Here is a 19,345-nt window from a genome sequence, read left to right as displayed (position 1 = left end):
GACCCAATCAAAGCAGTGGCCATCTATACGATCCCGCCCAGCAACAGAGGGGTGACTTGCAACACGTGCTTTCCATGATTTCACACATAATCACTGCTTTACTTGAAATTCATAATTTTAGAGGGTGTGTGCTCGCATCTTCTTAAGAAGCTTTTCTCAGCAGTTAATAGCGTCCAGTGTTGGGCTTGGTCCGTAAGCAATGGAACGAATCTCATAGAACATATGACCTTAGAAACCAGACATTTATGTTAGTACTTGCCATTAGGGATTTGTATTAGAGCAGCTTAAGGTTTTTACTTCCAAGGATAATTAGGGATGGATGAGCTCATTAACATTTGGCCCACTCAAGTCCTCAGCGTAAACACTGGGGGCAGCCATGCTTTCGTGGCTTCCAACAGAATAATAATAATAATGATAATAATAATAAAGTGATAAAACATCAAATATTTAAAAATTCCCTTAACAGGGCTGCCTTCAGATGTCTCATAAAAGTCAGATAGTTGTTTCTTTCCTTGACATCCACAAGGCGGGCGCCACTACCAAGAAGGCCTTGGGAGAGATGCATATAGGGACACATTTGCCAGTTTTCTAAACTATTGATTGTATACTGTTTAGATTTCACTGTATAGCTTGATAGTTAAGCTCATTTGTGGGAAGAAACGCTGATTATACCAGAACAACGTTCGGGTGTTGACTCACAAGTTGATGTAAACACAAGGGATTGCAAAGAAAGAGACTACTTCTGCAATTTATTTATTTGCTTGTTTACACTACTTATTGTGGAGCAGTTGCCCTTGGTGATATATTTTTGTGTGACACTGTATATGAATTCAAAGCATGCAGGGACAAGGAGCCCTGGGTGTTAGTCAGTCCAAGTTATGGATGCCTTACTTTGGGGAGTTTAAACGCAAAACATTTTTAAGAGGAATGGAGGCAGTACATATCCCTTGGACCTTCTTGCAAAGCAATCCACTGGACTGTGGATTCTGAAGTGGAAGATTAATGTTTTCTGGGCCATGATCTCCCCAGATCAAATCAGGTGAGTTTGCTCTGGAATCTGGGTAGGGTGGATTCCTCCCCCCATTCCTAAATATAATCCCTTTGTAATATTATACCAACTGATAGGTGGCATCGCCATTTTGTCATTACTAAGCCAACACTCCAAGTTAATCAGTCATCAAATAATCCTCCACTTTGTAGATTATGGGCATACATTTTAACTTGACCCTGGAATGAACAGAAATTCTCAGAGCTGCTTTTTTTCTTTTCTGGAATTTATTATCTCCCTCTTTGAAATCCTAATTAGCAAATTGAAGAAAAGCCACCCTGCTATAGATTAAAGAGATCAAACAGTTAAGTGGTTTTTTTTTAAAGTGGGATTCAAAACATCAACTTCATTTGGTTTCATGCACAAATCATATTTAGAAACAAACAAAGTTGCTTTTATGCTTAATGAAAACATTGGTTTATCTTACTCAGAATTGTCTATATGTCTGACAACCAATCCCCAAGGATTCAGACAGGAATATTTCCTGGCTATACTAAGAAATGCAAGAGAGTGAACCTGGGGCCTTTCGTAAGCTTGGATCAATTTGTTCTGCTCCTATGTATTTAGCAGGCCCACACACTTATTTAAACAGCAGCATTAATATGTTGTCCCGTGCCCAATAGATGAGAGGAAGAGACAGTAACAGTTTTGCTGTGGGAGCACAGATATTTTACCTGTAGCTCTCACATCTTCCCTCACCCCATTTGAGCTGGATCAGTGCTGCGGGGCTGACTTAGCATAGCATGGAAGTTGACGGATAATGATAATAATATGGGTGGGCCTTAAATATAAGGGTTTAGCACAGGGGTCAGCAAACTTTTTCAGCAGGGGGCCAGTCCACTGTCCCTCAGACTTTGTGTGGGGGCCGGACTGTATTTTGGGGAAAAAAATATGAACAAATTCCTATGCCCCACAAATAACCCAGAGATGCATTTTAAATAAAAGGACACATTCTACTCATGTAAAAACACGCTGATTCCCGGACTGTCCGTGGATTTAGAAGGTGATTGAGCCGGATCTGGCCCCCGGGCCTTACTTTGCCTACCCATGGGTTAGTAAATGTAGGCAGTGCAGAAAGGGTAATACTGTATTGTTTGTGGGAAATATGCCAATCAAAGAACAAATCTTAGTCAAATGTTTTAATTAGAATGTTCCAGACTTGCTCTGTTTGACATGGTTGTTGCATTCTTCACATGCTTTGGTTTATGGCACTTTAAAGACCTTGTTTCTTACTAACGTTGAATGTTAACTTCCCTGCAGGTATGTACCTATTGGCATTACATTTCTTGTTGGAAGCAAGATAGTGGAAATGGACGACATCATGGTTCTGGTGACGAGCCTTGGGAAATATATATTTGCTTCGATTCTGGGCCACTTCATCCATGGACTGATCGTTTTACCACTTATTTATTTTTCAATTACACGCAAAAACCCATTCACTTTTCTGCTAGGACTTTTAACTCCGTTTGCGACAGCGTTTGCCACTTGTTCCAGGTTGGTTGATGTAAGCTTTTACATGTGAAATGGGAATAACATTATTCTAATTCAGAGTAATAATTCTAGGCTAATGACCTGCTTAGTCTTTTTCATAGCTTTTATTGCAACGCAAGAAGCCCTCTTATGGGTGTCCAATTTCTCAAAATGTCACACAGGCTTTTAGAATAATATTTGGATGTCCCATGTCTACGTACCCTAATGTAGCTGTCAGAATTTGACACGAGTAATCCTGCCCTCCTGATCCACTGGCTGAAGAGATTTAAGATGGGGTGAAGTTTCTCCAGCAGAGCTGGGGTGCCCACCAAAGAACCCCCTCTCTCCATGCACATGGAAAGCTCTGCAGGTATAGACTTGCTAATGGTAGTAGCCATTAGTTAGGCCCCGAAATAAGGCATTTCAGGAGCAGGCCAGAGGCCAGAGGCAGCCTTGCTTCCACTGGATCCAAAGTCTTCCAAGATCCTCCAAGAAGCTCCAAGATAAGGCTCATAAGCTATGCCAGTTTGAGGCTGACATAGCTATTTCCTCTTATTAGTTTCAAAGGGGGGGGGCGGCATTTACAATTGGGCTTGGGCTAAAGAGCGAGAGAGACGTCCCTCTTGCAACCCCATCCTGGGCAGCTCAAGCCGGGAGTTGTAAATGATCTGTTGCTTCACTCCCTTTCCCACTTAGGATGGCTCTGACCAGTTTTAAATGGCCAGAGAAAACAGCAGCACCTCCCTAAAAGTGTGAGATACCTGAGGTGCCTGGCTGCTAGGCACTGCAAATTGTCTGCTTTTGTCCACCAAGACAAATAATGAAATCCAGTCTAATCTAAATTCTTAGACAGTGTCTTGCTTAAACTAGTCATAACAGCTCTGAAACAGAAACAGCAATTTTAAAATGTACCCTAGACCGCCCTTTATTTGTCCTCTTATAAGACTTGTGTGTATCTTTTGGAAATGTAAAATGTGGAGCTCTTTTCAGTTCCCTGGTTACCCTGGAACGGCATGTACCTAGAATGCTGCACAATATGTTTAGGCTGGCAGAGAGATCCAGCTGTTGGAATGTTTATATTAATGGGTTATATGCATTGCCAGACCTGATGATGATATCCTTTCTTGGCCACATCCAGCTCTGCAACTCTTCCATCAATGATGAAATGCATCGAGGAGAATAATGGAATAGACAAAAGAATTAGCAGGTTTATTCTGCCAATTGGGGCCACGGTGAACATGGACGGAGCTGCCATTTTCCAGTGTGTAGCTGCTATCTTTATTGCCCAGCTGAACAACCATGAGCTCAATAGCGGACAGATCTTCACCATTCTGTAAGTTGCAATGCAAAGCTGCCTTTTTCTGATGGCCAAATGCAGTCCACTGTGGATATGCAATAAATGGAGCTATCTAGCTATAAAGGTGCAGGAGAGAAACAACAGCTTGCCTTCTTGCAGCTTTCTTGGTTGCACTGCTAGTACTGTTTGGAACGTGTTCCCTTCACAGAGTTTGTGGGTCAAATCCAGGCTTTCCCTTCTATGAATGAAGGAACTTTCATTTGAGGAAGGGACTCAGATCCATGGGAGTAAGTCTTCCACCAATCCTGCCAGTCATGTCCAGTGCCACTCAACATGCTGTTCTGGAGGGAGGACCCCCCAGATCTTCTTTGTGGGTGGAAGCGCGGGAGTCTGCAGTGGGAATAGGCAGAAAATAGTGTACCCTTAAGACGGCACCCATGGAAAGTGTTCCACTTCATGGGTAGTCTGGATTGAATGTGCTGAAAACAACTTTCTCCTCCCAGTGAGAAAACAGTATATTTTGCAAATTGTGAATAAGTGCTCAGATGGCCAGAAGGTCTGAGCATGAGACTCGCGATCTCAGGGTTGTGGGTTTGAACCCCATGTTGGGCGAAAGAGTCCTGCATTGCAGGCAGTTGGACTAGGTGACCCTTGGGGTTCCTTCCAACTCTGCAATTCTATGATTCTCTAATGGACCTGTAAAAAGGCCAAGCCGGGTCTTCTTGCAGAGGCGGTTTTAGGGTAGCGTGACTGGTATGGCCACACTGGGCACAAGCACTGCAGGGGGCACTACAACAATGATGTAGAACAGAGTGTGGCAGTTGGGTGCGCACTGAATTTTAGTGTCACACAGGGTGCCACTGAAATTTGAGAGCCCAAAGTCTGCCACTTGCTCCCTTCCAAGGCAGACCAAGCTAACCCCATTTCTGTGGCTTTCTGCTTTCTGCTTTAAGGCAAAATCCTTTGTTCATAAGCTGATGTATAAATATATTGCCGTTGGTTTTAACTGGTTGTTTCTATTTATGCCTCCTCTGTATTGCTTTCTTTTATTAATTTTTTATTGTATTGTATTGCTGTTAGCTATTTTGAGCAACATCTGGTGAAAAGGCAGGCTACAAATTTAAGAAATAATATAAATAAATAAATAAATACATAATTAAGCCAAGTGTGCACAACAGTGATTCAGATCTGCAGAATACAGCTTGGAGAAATATATGCACTTTGAATTGTGAGCGTGATGCAAATGGAGACCACAGTGAACAAAATTAAATCTAGTGCTGCTAGTAAGTGTACAGTTCCCAATGGTGATATGAAACATCGGAGTTGCAAAAAAGCACTTCTGTTTTTACACCTAAGTAGCTAGAACATAGGGACATGGGTGGCGCTGTGGTCTAAACCACTGAGCCTCTTGGGCTTGCCGATCGGAAGGTCGGCGGTTCGAATCCCCGCGACGGGGTGAGCTCCTGTTGCTCGGTCCCTGCTCCTGCCAACCTAGCAGTTCGAAAGCACGTCAAAGTGCAAGTAGATAAATAGGTACCACTCCGGCGGGAAGGTAAACAGTGTTTCTGTGCGCTGCTCTGGTTTCGCCAGAAGCAGCTTAGTCATGCTGGCCACATGACCCGGAAAAACTGCCTGCGGACAAACACCGGCTTCCTCGGCCTGTAAAGCGAGATGAGCGCCGCAACCCCAGAGTCGTCTGCAACTGGACTTAACTGCCAGGGGTCCTTTACCTTTAACATTTTACCTGGAACCTGTTGTGCCAGCATGTGGGAAGAAAGAAATATCCCTAGACATAAAAGGAAACCTTTGGCATTTTTATGCATATGTGCCTTTTCAGCACAACCGTAACCAATATTGATTCCCATTGACAGGGTTACGGCCACTGCATCCAGCGTGGGAGCTGCTGGAATCCCAGCGGGAGGAGTTCTCACCATAGCTATTATCTTGGAGGCAATTGGACTTCCCACCAATGACATCTCTCTCATATTGGCTGTCGACTGGATTGTGTAAGTACTTGGTGTGTGGTTAGGGCACACATTATTGTGGTGTCATTGCAGGTGGTAGGTGGCATGAATTAAATATTATATTTTGAGGGTAGCATACTGTTGCACACCACTCCAGTCTCCCGAGTGGTGGGAGATTCCTGGGGTTCCAGGTGCTTCACCCAGGGTTGTGTTTCCTTTGCAATGAGGTACCGTGGAGACTGTAGTGTCCTTAAGATATATGGTTTATTTACACATACAGTATATACAAGCTGAGCCTATGATGGATGGGCTCACAGCATTAACATGCCAAGAATGCCCTGCTTCTCCCATAGCCACAGCCTTGGATCTGTGCAGAAATCAGCCATGGCGCTCTCTCTCTCTCTCTCGCTCTCCCTTTCTGATCTGCCGCTTTTGCATCCAGCTTCTAGCTCACATCACTCAACTCTCAACTCCAGCCTCTTGTCTTTCTAACTAACAGAGAGTTGAGAAAGGGACATTTGTCCTCTGGCACAGAGCCACTCCCATATTTAGTGGGCAATTACTGGCTTGGCTATTCCAGCAGTTGAATCTGTGCTGGATCCAGGAATTAGCTTGCCTGCCTCCTCCCCACAAACTCATAACAATACATTTCAGAAGATTTTTTTTAAAAGCTGACAGTGTGAATAAAGCACAGAATTCCTAAAAATCAGTAACCTAAAAAATGAAAGAGAGATTATGTATACTGTAGGTCAGTTATCAAGGGCCAATCTTGATAATGTTATGGCACAGCTAATCCTTAGAATCTCCAGTTAAAGTGATTAGGAACTCAGCTACATTAGTAAAACAAAACCAAAAAAACCCAATACTTTGAATGTGTAACACCAGATGGCACCAGAGAGCAAACAAATTTTCTATGCGATTTTTACATAGGTTTTTTTTTGTTTTAACAATTTAATTTCTGACTTATTTATAGTGTGTTTTTTCTGTGTGAAGATCCACTCTGGGTTGCAGTCTACCAGTCAGTAGACAATTTGGGTCCAGATTGACCAACAGTCTGACGAGCTATAAGACAGTTTGTTGTGTTCCTGTGAGGGAAGCTGAAGTTTCTCTCCATAGCAACTTACTTTCCCACAATCCACCCTCCAGGCACTTTTTGCCTTAGCTGGCAGCACTGGGAATGATGGACTTTTGGCTTATCCACACTTCCCTTTCCTCTGCTCTTTCCACGCATGGTCTGCGCTTTAAAGCTCCGTGCGAAAACCCGCTCTTTAAAGCTCAGTTGGAGCAAACAGCAATCCGTGGAAAACCCAAATTGACACTTGCTCCGATTGAACGCTGAAAAGCGGGGAAAGCTCAGACCAAAAAAAGAAAACGTTTTAAGCGTGGGCCTGTGCTTGGAAAGAGTGGGACAAAAGATAAGTGTGGACAAGCCCTAAGAGAGAAGCATTGTGGAGGGTGGAGCTGTAGGGAGCCTCAGTCTTGGAGCATCCTCTCTGCCTGCAGAAGGTCACAGGTTCAATCCTCAGCATCTCCAGTTAGGGCCGAAACCCTGAAGAGCAGGTGCCAGTTAGCACTGACAATACTGGGTTAGATGCACTGTTGGTTTGACTCCTTTTTCCTATGAGATAAGCCAAAATTCAGCAGAGAGTAGCCTCCCCTCCCATGGAACTGCTGCTGCCCTGTCTGGTTAGACCCTTGGACAATATAAGTATTGATGCTTCCAGCCAGCTATAGTAACCACTGCTTTTGATTACCACTCTAATCCTCTGGCTGGAGCCCCACTTATAAGAGTCACATGCACTACTGACTGAGCTATCATCAAGGAGGAGAGCTGTTTCATTCCAGTCACTTGTTATTCCTACTGGAGGGAATAAGGAGGTTATTGCTCTGGCTGCTCAGGTTTGTCCTTGTTCATTCTCATGGTGGCTACATTTGTCTGCAGTCGTGACGGAGGAAAACAGAGGAAAGCAGCTCATGTGTGGATCCTTCTCGTTCTGCTTCGCTCAGTACTGTCCACACTGAATAGCAGCAGCTTTCTAGTGTTTCAGACCAGGTCTCACTCAGCCCTAACCTGGAGATACCAGGGATTGAATCTGGGATCTTCTGCATTGCAAAGCAGATTTTTTGCCTTTGAGCTGTGGCCCTTCTTCAAGGTTTCAAGGATTATTGGGCTGCGTGTAAGTAGAACTGGGGGAGCAGTATCCTGCCTGAGGGTGGGCTTTGCTTCTGACCCTGAGCCTGCTCACAGACATTGAGCAAATTTTGAGAAGCTCTACTCAGTTTCTCATGACGTCTGAACTGTATGTTGTTGTTGTTCAGTCGTTCAGTCGTGTCCGACTCTTCGTGACCCCATGGACCAGAGCACGCCAGGCACGCCTATCCTTCACTGCCTCTCGCAGTTTGGCCAAACTCATGTTAGTAGCTTCGAGAACACTGTCCAGCCATCTCATCCTCTGTCGTCCCCTTCTCCTTGTGCCCTCCATCTTTCCCAACACCAGGGTCTTTCCTAGGGAGTCTTCTCTTCTCATGAGGTGGCCAAAGTACTGGAGCCTCAACTTCAGGATCTGCCCTTCCAGTGAGCACTCAGGGCTGATTTCTTTAAGGATGGATAAGTTTGATCTTTTTGCAGTCCATGGGACTCTCAAGAGTCTCCTCCAGCACCATAATAATATCCATAGTTAAACAAGTAAATACAGCTCTTCTTCTTTGCTTTCATTCCCTAGCAACCTTATACAGAAAGCCCTTATGCCTTTCTTTCAACCTTCAACCAATCAAAGCTTCTGTTTCCCAATACATTATTTTAACGGTAAAGGGACCCCTGACCGTTAAGTCCATTCGCGGACGACTCTGGGGTTGTGGCGTTCATCTCACTTTACTGGCCGAGGGAGCCGGCGTACAGCTTCCGGGTCATGACTAAGCCGCTTCTGGCGAACCAGAGCAGCACATGGAAACGCCGTTTACCTTCCCGCTGGAGTGGTACCTACTTATCTACTGGAGCCTCTTTTTTTTTAGATGTATACAGTTCAGGTATTTTGGCCACCTGAACTGTGTACATCTGGGAAAAAAATGGTACCCTGTAGGCTGACTGAGCAATCTCATCTCCTGTGATATTTTGTTAACACCGGGTACCCTTTGTGTTCTTTCCTAATTGACCAGGGACCGGACCACTACAGTTGTGAATGTAGAAGGGGATGCCTTTGGAGCAGGTATCCTTCATTATCTGAATCAAAAAGAAGCTAAGGGGAAAGCAGAAGAAAACCTAAATGAAGTCTGCGTAGAAGCCGTTCCAAACAGCAAGGCTGAGGGGGAAACGTCACCACTGGTAATGCACAGAAACCAAGCCATCACAATTGCCACTCCGCCACCTAGCACTAAAGATCTAGGATCTAAAGAGTCAGTCCTATGAATGAGAAGGAGCGGGCAGGCACTCTGAGAACACTGCGTGTTGGAGACAACAGCATATTTAACTTGGAGCAGACCCATGCAGCCATGTGGATTGAACAGATGCGTCCCTTTTCCATTTTGGTGGTATGGAGCACTGTGGTAGCCAGCCACGGATTAAGTGTGCGTGTGTCTGTGTGTCTGTGTCTGTGTGCATTTCTAGTGTGTTTTCCCCTTTGAGTGCAGACACTTCTGTGATGAGGTAGTGATGTTTCATAGTTTTGCGTGTGTGCAAAATATGCAACACTCGTGCGCTGATATGAGTGAAAGCAAGGTGTTTTCTTTTTGTTGGAACACTAAAAGTTCACTCTGAAAGGTAGATTTTGACAGCTGGATTGTACTAAGCAAGGTCACCTTGATAGCCTAGCTTATACGGGGAGACAAATTGAGTTCCCTCCCTTTATTACATCAAGCTTGCCCTGTTGTATTTTGAAAGGCCCCCTCTCTGTGAAGGGATAAGTCTCCTTGATTCTAAGGCTAGAGATTATGGGGGTTATGTTTCTGCTACCAGTTACTGCAGAAATCTTGATGATGCAGAGTGGACTTGAACCAATGTATGCCGGATATGCATGCCTAATGGAAACTAGTCCTAGCTATTCTAAAAAGTACGTTCTCATTTATATTTCTCTTATGCCCCTCCTGCTAAGCCACATTATCTGTGTATGTTGAACATTGGGATACAGTATTTGAAAAGAATCTTTAGATGCTCCAAATAAGAAGTGTCAAGAACCTGTAACTATACAGAAATGGCCACAGTGAGATTGATGCAACAAGTTCAAAGGCTGTTTTACACAAGACACTTAATTTGCCTCTGAGCATCTCTTGGCTCCTTTATTCTAACACCTGGCTATTGTTTAGACCAGGGGTAGGCAACCTAAGGCCCGTGGGCCGGATGCGGCCCAATCGCCTTCTCAATCCGGCCCGAGGACGGCCCGGGAATCAGCATGTTTTTACATGAGTAGAATGTGTGCTTTTATTTAAAATGCATCTCTGGGTTATTTGTGGGGATAGGAATTCGTTCATTCCCCCCACCCCCCCAAAAAAATATAGTCTGGCCCACCACATGGTGTGAGGGATGGTGGACCGGCCCATGGCTGAAAAAGCTTGCTGACCCCTGGTTTAGACAGATGAAAGGCATTTGTAATGTAATTGAACATTCTGGATTATTGGTTAAGTGTTAGCATCCATATTACAAACCTGATTGAAGAAAGACTGATTTAAGCTTCCTGTGCAGATATTCTCATTCTGGTTTCCTTCCTATTACTGGTACCAGTTAACACACATTATTACTTAAGGCCTTAATCCTCAAGAATGCAGACCAAAGAAAAGACTTGAAGCAGTATAGTCATTATTTTCTCTGTGACTGTTAAAAGTGCTTGTTCTTTGCTTTAGAAGAGCAGTTCTTGACCACTAATGCACTACTACCAACCATTTCTGCAGCATTATCATTAAATGCCCGCTAAGCCATAGGTAAGAATTAGGACAGGACTCCAGACAAGGCAACTTACAGTATTCTAATATATAAGGCATAGAGAGCTGTTGCAAATGCATCCCTGCTCAGAATACATTTAATACATTATATCGACTGTTTTGGAGGAAGGGAGAACAGAATGAGACCCTGGCTCCACCTTTCCTCCAGACAGGTACAGTGGTAACTTGGTTTTTGAACGTCTCCATTGATGAACGTTTCAGTTTTTGAATGCCGTACACCCAGAATTAAATGCTTCCGTTTTCAAACGTGCCTTGGAAGTTGAACGGCTCCCACTGAGTCTACATGTTATTTTTCTCAATTTTCTCTATTATATTTGCAGACCGCCCTTTGCACCTCGGGTTTCTGAACGTTTCGGAACTCGAGCAATCTTCCGGAACGGATTGCGTTCAAAAACCGAGGTACCGCTGTATTTTAACACCCAGCTGGGACTACTGCTAATAATGATGCTGATTTCTTATCTGCCTCTAAGGAGGAATGATCCGGTATCTGCGGAAATGACCCTTTTTCAGTCAGCGCAATTTGGTTTAGTGCAGGCCCTTGAAAAAAGGTTGCACATAAATACTGGCCCCCAAAATCTCCCTTCTCTGTGGGAGCACAGCAGTATTTACCATGTGTACCTTTTCAAGTGTACTTTTTCTTACAATGTGTTACGCAAAGAATGCTGTCTTGTTCTTTTGGGTCCTATAGCTAAAGGTCTATGACATGCTGACTGACAAATGCCCTGCTGTAGTCTTAGTAGCCCAGCCAGTTAAGCCAGTCCTATTTGCACAAATTGCCAGGTTCTCTTTTGCAAGAAAGATACAATCTGTAAATAATCCCATTGCCTTTCAGTTAGATAATGATTGTCATAAGATTGCATCTATCCCTTGCTTAATTTGTTGAGCACACTTCAAAAAGGATGGGGGTATATTCTCACTGTCTGTGGTCTTGATTTCAGGGTTCCCGGTTGAACAAATGACAGACATACAGACTGAGATAACAGATGATACAGATAAACTTAGCTTACATTGAAGAGAAAGGCAGTGTACATCTTTTCTTGTTTCTGGCTCCAGCTTGTAGCTTTGTTTGGGGTTCATGAGTCAAGCATTTCAACTTATACATTCAAAGTATGTAGGAGAGCTTACAGGGAAGAAGCAATCCATTTGGAGAATAAACACCAGCAAACTGCTTTAATTGATCTAGCAAATATTTAAGCAAGAAATAAAGGAAGTTCGAAAGTTTGAAAGTAGCATCTTTCCTAATCAGTAACAACATTTAAGTTCAGCTGTTCTTCAGGAAATACCCCATTTTCTCAGCCGGTAATATACAGGAGTTACTTTCAAACAATTTACATTTTGCAGGTGATAAAGGCCAAACTACACAGGATATTCATGACTGGATCTCACCAATACATTTAATTTTAACTGGACAGGAATTCTAGGGTCTCGCCTCCCTCCTCTCCCTAAATTGGATCAGGTTGAGGAAGGGGTGACTTAATTATTTTCCTCTTTGCACTGTTTCCCCTGCTTTAACTTGCCCCCACTGCTGCTAACTATGGAAAGTGTATGTAAGGGAGGCTGTCATGCTCACTTGTTACCTATAAGAGAAGCTAGAGGGTGGAATAAGGGACTAAATTGGTATGTAACTACTTGAGGTGTAAGAAGCAAAGGCTTACTTAGTCCAGCATCCTGTTTCTCACAGTGGCCAAGCAGATGCCTAGGAGAAGCCCACAAGCAGGGCAACAGCCCTCCCCTGATGGTGACCCCAAGCCAACTGGTATTCAGAGCAATACCCCCTCTGGTCCTGGAGGGAGTAGATAGCAATCCTGACTAGCAGCAATTGACAGCCTTACCCTGCATGTTGAAGTGGCTTATTTCAGATGGAGAGTGAGTACCACGTCCAGGGAGAACTAGGCCATAGACACACATTGATGAGCCCCAGTTCCATGTTGAGTCTATAACAGAGGCAGGACTGCTGGGGCACCGCCCCACGAACCTCGGCCTGCTCACCAGCAGCTCCTACTTTGCCTACCTCCTTACTTGCAGCCGGTCCAGGGGGCAGCACTGCCTGTCAGCTTCCTTCTCCTTCTTAGCCTCAGTGGTGCCATTGTGGAACTCAGTGGGTCAAAAGTTGAATTAGTGGGCTCCACCAGTGGCTGCACCCACTGTCAGACTCTCTGCCTTCGGTACCACCGGTTCCAATGGATACCACCCGCCACAGCTTAGCCACACAACTCCGATTCTTTATGGTGTTCACGGTAGCAAACACTGTGGTACACACAGTAAACACACCCCTTGTCATAGGAGAAGGTGGAAGACTAGTCTTCTAATGTCACTGCAGATATCCTCTGTAGCCCGTCATATAAGGAGCCTTGAACAAAGAACCTTTCTGCCGAATCTCCAAAATGGTGAAACCAGCTGAATGTGTTCCCATCATCTTTTGCTGAGAAGATAAAAGCCTTTGGGGATGTTCTTGCCCGTAACGAGGGTACCTTTTCATGCTAAGTATCTGAATTGCAGGCTGATTTGGGGAAAAGCTAATTGAGAACAGAAGCTAAAGAGGAAAACATTTGTTTCTCAACATTTTCTACAGTTCAAATATTGAGTCAGTGCCAACGTAATTACCAAATTGCCGTCTTCTCTTTCCTTCTCTTGTTAAACAATTCTGCTTTCCCCAGTATCTTTATTTTCGAGAAAATCAAGTGGGTACATAGCTGAAAATTGCACAGGTCGTGTGTTCTTTGGCAGCTACAAACTTATTTTATACCAGGAAATCCCTGGACAAAACCCAAGGTGATCGTATCCTTTCTACCCCAACACTGTGTGTACATTGCGTAACACATGTCCTTTTGTACCTTTCCAGCTGCTTTTTTGAACATGGATGGTACAGCCTGTCTTCAGGTGCCCTATGGACCTTTAAATTAGCACATCCCCATTAGGCATGGTCAGACTACCAGGTCAGACTGTGTTAACCTGCAGCACGGTACTGTCTCCTATGACTAGCAGCTGTTCTCCATCATCTCAGGCCTTCTGCATCCTTTTCAAGCTGATTCTTTTTAATTACAGATGCCAGAGACTGCACCTAGGTCATTCTGCATGCAAAAGTAGTGCTAAGTTACTGTAATCCGGTCCCTCCCCAATTGATTTAAATGGCACAAATGTGGTTCTGAGAAGCTTTGGATTTTGCGAGTAGTCTTGCGTATTTGTAACCTGAAACAGCAAACCTTCACCACCATCTGATAGTTTTAACAGCATTCCAGTTTTCTACAGGCCACTAAGAAGTCTTAATGTCACAATCTCTCCTCTCCTCTCCATTCTCTGAATATTTCCCATTCCTTCAAAAGAGAAGGGTTTAAACCACTTGAGATAGACATTAGTCTTGTCTCCCTCTAGAGTAATTAGAGTGAAGAAGGGAATAGTTTTTCGCCCATGCAAGAAACTGCATCTCTGTGTGATTATTAGTGCTAGCTGTGTACACACACTGCCATTAAAGCGCATTTGAAGCAGTTTGTCCCCCTCAAAGAATTCTGGGCACTATAGTTTACCTCTCAGAAATACAATTTCCAGCAACTCTAAATTTCAGTGCCCAGAATTATTTGGGGGGGGGGGAATGTACTTTGAATATGCTTTAGAGCAGGGTTTCCCAAACTTGGGTCTCCAGCTGTTTTTGGACTACAACTCCCATCATCCCTAGCTAGCAGGACAAGTGGTCAGGGATGATGGGAATTGTAGTCCAAAAAACAGCACTTAACCACTCCAGTGGCTGAAAAAAGAAACCCTGGAATTTTTTAAAGGATTGTTTTACCAGATCTCCTTATGCACTTTGGACATGGCCTTTAGATTTTGTTGTTGTTTTTGTTGTAAGGATTTCTCATATATCACGAAACAGCCGCATATCCTGGGCTAAACTGATTTCCAAAGCCATGGAAGGAGAGTGAAGGATCGATGTAAACACTAAAAAATGAGGATTCAGGTTCACAGTTTATAAACAACGAGCAAAGCAGTTGATTTTTGCAGTGCAGTTGTGGAAAGTGCTACTGAAAAGGAAAATAATTAGTGGGAGGGGAACTGTGGACAGGGTTCGAGACTCACATATTAAGAGGTGGGTTTGGAGAAAACGTGAGGGGTATATAGAGATGCTGTGTCCTGTTTTCATTATGGAGGAGATGTGGTCTGAAGTGGGTGTGGTCTTCTGGTGATTTCAAGTGATCCAGGCTAGCTTTCACCTAGTTTGCCAGGAGGGGGGAAATGCAAATCTATGCGTTGTGACTGGTGGTAAGGCTTTGAAAATGACCGTGTCCAAACTGTAGCTGATTTGGTGCTACAGAACTCAACTGGATGGGAGAGGAAGGCACCTCAAGGAAAAAGTATCAACAAACACGAGTGTTCTCACTATAGTCATTCTTTTAGGTGGTTGCCTCTCTGGTTCCAGTGCTACACTCCCATTTTCTTCTGGTTTAGCGGGGTCAGTCCAAACCCTCATGTTAGCAAGATCACTTCAAAGTGGTATCATTTCAGTGACTAAACTTCTCATAAGGAAAAATACGGTTCTGCCATCTATTTCAGACGTTCTGTGTGTGTGTGTCTGCAATTTTAAGCCATATCTTTACATACATGCTTTGTTACTCTTCTTAGTTAGGTGTTTTTTGTTTTTTTGGCGGGAGGAAATATAACGCCACGCCTTGTTACAGTGCAACAATGCCTTCTGTGTCTTTCTCTGCTGATGTCCACAGCAAATGGCAGGTGGGGCCTAAAGAACCTCTGATAAACTGAAAACGAACCGCTGGATGGATATTTTGCTCAACATGGTGCCTACATTATAAGGAAGGTCCATGCTGGGAAGGCCGTGAGTCTAAAAAAAGAACTATGACACCCACTGCCTTATTATATACCTCAGGTGCTTTGACCTGCTGAGGTCTGCTGTTGGCCACTGTTTAGTATCTTGCTGTTTTAATAACTATGCACCATGGGAGGCAGAGATGTGGGCCAGTATCCAAGGAGAAGGAGGGCCAAATTACACGTGACGTTATTCATGCAGTTAGCAATTGTGTGATCGGTGTTTTTAAAGTAAATAGCAGCCGCAAGAGCGCCTAATCCAGACCATAAAGGATAGGGAGGTACTGAACCCTTTACAGCTGCTGCAGTCCCACTTGATCTCTCTCTCTCTCTCTCTCAACACACACACACAACTATTTGCAGTGGAAGGAAAGTTCCCATTGACATCAGTTGAATTGCTGGGTGTATTCCTTCATTAAACTCATTGCTTCACTGATAACATCTGCTTTTTAAAAAAACTATGAGTTTGTTTAACAGGGGCAGATTAGAAAGGTTATTTTTTGCATGATTAGTGCAGTATAATTCTGTACTATTCTGACGTTTCAACGAACACTGTTATGTTGCATCACACCTATCTCGTTCTAGTATATTCCATAGGAATATAAAGGCGTAGTCCTAAAAGAAAGGAATTCTCAGATGCCAAAAACCTATGTCGACTGTACAGATAACCACTCCATTTTCTACAAGTTCCTCCCCTCGCTTTGTGAAATGTTCTTAATATATATTTTGTCCATATGGCTCCATACAGTCCTGATCACTACAAAAGGACCAATGACATTTGTGTACATTAAAGACATTCTATGTAGATATGTGATTGCAGAGCTGATGTTATGATACTATTTGTGTATTTTGCCTCTACACATAAGAGGATCCTAAAGCCCTAACTTGTTCTTGCCTAGAGTGTGTTGCCTAATGAATCAAGTTCCTTTCTAACTTGACAGAGAATAAACTCTCTAACTCCCAAACAATCTTGTTTGTTCACTGTTTTTTTTCTGAATCTGAAATAAAATTCCTTTAGTCTGAATGCACTATGATTTGTCTTTTTTGGAAAAAAGAATATAGACTCTATTGTACAAAGGTATTCTTAGAACATGATACCTTTTGGTATTGCCAGTCAGGAAGCTATTATCATGGCTCTTTGCATGGCCAGTTCTGAGTTTATATTGGGTTCTGTGTTCCTTTGGTAGGGTCCAACCAAGCCACCTCTACACAGGTAAGTAAGCAGATTGCCTTCTGGTGGTTCCATCACTGCGAGAAGCAAAGCTACAGGGAACCTGGCAGAGGGCCTTCTCGGTAGTGGCACCCACCCTGCGGAACGAGATGTCAAATAAATAAACAACTACCTGACGTTTAGAAGACATCTGAAGGCAGCCCTGTTTAGGGAAGTTTTTAATGACTGATGTTTTAATGTATTTTTAATATTTTGTTGGAAGCCGCCCAGAGTGGCTGGGGAAACCCAGCCAGATGGGCGGGGTATAAATAAATTATTATTATTATTATTATTATTATTATTATTATTATTATTATTATTATTAGTGGAAATGCTTGAAAGAACTGCTTTTGTCCTTCAGAATCATGTATTTGGTGTCATTGTGAAAGGGCCATAATATACCTTTTAACACACATTTTACTTGTTAGTAAAAAGTAGAGGATAAAGTGGGCTTGTCTTTCCACTTGACCTTCCCTAGTTTATTTTGCCACTTTGCTCTTTGAGCAGCAGTTCTTGCCTTCAAGACAGAAAGATGCCCTTTAAGATTAGAACTTTGACTTTTCATTTTTTTTTTTAAAGGAATAGACCATTTGCTATGATTTATCTTAACGTCCAAGAGGAAGCAGATCTGAGAGGCTGTACAAAATGAAGTAAGACTACGAATGCAACAAGATACGATGGATCCAGCTTAGTACCAAAAGTTCTCTTTGAGAAACAGCATGGGTATCATCTCAAGAGAAAACTGCAGTTCACACCAAGCTAAAATATGGTCTTTTACACCAACTATAACTAGGGATGCAATGTTTGTTTAATAATGGGTTTGATATCTTGCTTGAGGCTGCAGTCTTATATCCACTTACCTGGGGTGGAGTAAGACTCATTAAATGAAAACCAAGGAGAACCATGTGAAATGCGCAGCAGAACAAAGTGATGAGAGATGTGCATTATTTGTTGTTCAGTCGTGTCCGACTCTTCGTGACCCCATGGACCAGAGCACGCCAGGCACCCCTATCCTCCACTGCCTCCCGCAGTTTGGTCAAACTCATGTTAGTAGCTTCGAGAACACTGTCCAACCATCTCATCCTCTGTCGTCCCCTTCTCCTTGTGCCCTCCATCTTTCCCAACATCAGGGTCTTTTCTAGGGAGTCTTCTCTTCTCATGAGGTGGCCAAAGTACTGGAGCCTCAACTTCAGGATCTGTCCTTCTAGTGAGCACTCAGGGCTGATTTCCTTGAGAATGGATAGGTTTGATCTTCTTGCAGTCCATGGGACTCTCAAGAGTCTCCCCCAGCACCATAATTCAAAAGCATCAATTCCACTGTAATCTGCAGCAGAATGACTAGGTCGGTGCTGAAAGTTTTAAAGGCCAGTTTTCTTATATTTACGTCACCTGTCTCTTAACAGTGCACTTCTGGAGGGGGAAAGAGAAAGCATAAGACTGGATTATTTTCCTCAAGTAACTTGGTCCTCCTTTTACATATGAAACACCAGCATAGGTCACTTCTAGGCAATCTGCTTATTCAGCATTTATCCTGATTTGCATGTCTGGAGATACAACATTGCATCAAGCAATTTTTTAAATGTTATTTATTTCTTTATTGCATTTATATTCCACCTTTCCTTCAGGGAATTCAAGGTGGCTCATGTGGTACGTTATGCTCACAACAACCATGTGAGGTAGGCTCAGAGACTGTGGCTGAACCAAGGTCACCCAGTGAGTTTCATGGCTTGAGTGGGGATTTGAACCCTTGTCTCCCAGGTCCTAGTCCAACACTGTAACCACGGGGAGTATATTCCTATCATGCAAGAAGTATGGTATGTGGGGGCAGGGGGAGAGCAGATTTGTTGCGCAAGAGTGCCAAAGCAACTTTTAATGGTGAAACCTGAATGTGCTGGAATGTGATTGTATCCCACCCAAAAACAGAGTCAGGGGGAGCAGCCTTAATTAATGCAGCTAAATAAACCGGAGTCTATTTCCATCTTGTGGCTAGATGAAGAAAGTGCAATTTTACTCTTTTCCCTAAGAACATAACCGGAGCTTGGTAAACTTGTTTTTTCCCCCTGGTGACAAAAGTGCAAGGGGTGGAGATATCCGAAGCTCTACATCAGTAGCTGGGATGGGGCAGCTTAAGGTTTTCCCCATCCTGCATTATCAACCTCCCTGCTGAAACCTGTCCAAAAATTTATCCATTACCCTCCCTTGCAAAAGTGCTTTCTGTTTTTATTGTGCCACAGAGCACAGAAAACGTTGAAGGGAAGTCCTTCCTTCTACCTTTAAAAATACCTATCTGCACTGTCTCTAAAAGTGTAGAAAGAGCTGCGCTTAAAACGAACAACAATGAACAGCTGTCATGTGCTCACCTTCCTGTCCACAGGAAAGCCCAGCAGAGGATATCATGAGGTTTTTAGGAAGCACATGCAGTCGGAAAGGCCCCAGAGTGCAACTCGTGCAGAGAGATGGTTTGGAGAAAGACAGGAAGGGCTCTCACAAACACACTTTGGCTACTTTGAAAGTAAGAGGAGCACAACAAAAACTCCACATGCCACCCTTCGGAATTTCACCAAAGTTTTCTATTTATTTTCTCATGAATTGATGGAGAACATTTTCAC

The 19,345-nt window shown here is 43.5% G+C and overlaps 1 protein-coding gene across 2 annotated transcripts in view; it reads left to right on the top strand.

Annotated features, from left to right (window-relative positions):
• The window catches only part of SLC1A4 (solute carrier family 1 member 4), a 31,202-nt gene extending 13,866 nt beyond the window's left edge, over nucleotides 1-17,336 (top strand). Inside the window, exons 6-10 of one of the 2 annotated variants that reach the window (XM_033142730.1) lie at nucleotides 2,309-2,542; nucleotides 3,657-3,851; nucleotides 5,687-5,821; nucleotides 8,936-9,101; nucleotides 17,316-17,336. In XM_033142730.1, the coding sequence (XP_032998621.1) occupies nucleotides 2,309-2,542; nucleotides 3,657-3,851; nucleotides 5,687-5,821; nucleotides 8,936-9,101; nucleotides 17,316-17,321 (736 nt within the window). In that variant the 3' untranslated portion in view covers nucleotides 17,322-17,336. Of the gene's footprint in view, nucleotides 1-2,308; nucleotides 2,543-3,656; nucleotides 3,852-5,686; nucleotides 5,822-8,935; nucleotides 10,036-17,315 lie in introns of those variants that run through there. The other variant, XM_033142729.1, reaches the window with a different exon arrangement.
• The last annotated feature ends 2,009 nt before the right edge of the window (nucleotides 17,337-19,345 follow it).

This window comes from Lacerta agilis, chromosome 3, assembly GCF_009819535.1.
Source record: "Lacerta agilis isolate rLacAgi1 chromosome 3, rLacAgi1.pri, whole genome shotgun sequence".
In the NCBI taxonomy this organism is placed as follows: domain Eukaryota; kingdom Metazoa; phylum Chordata; class Lepidosauria; order Squamata; family Lacertidae; genus Lacerta; species Lacerta agilis.
This window is presented reverse-complemented; position numbering and strand designations above follow the sequence as displayed.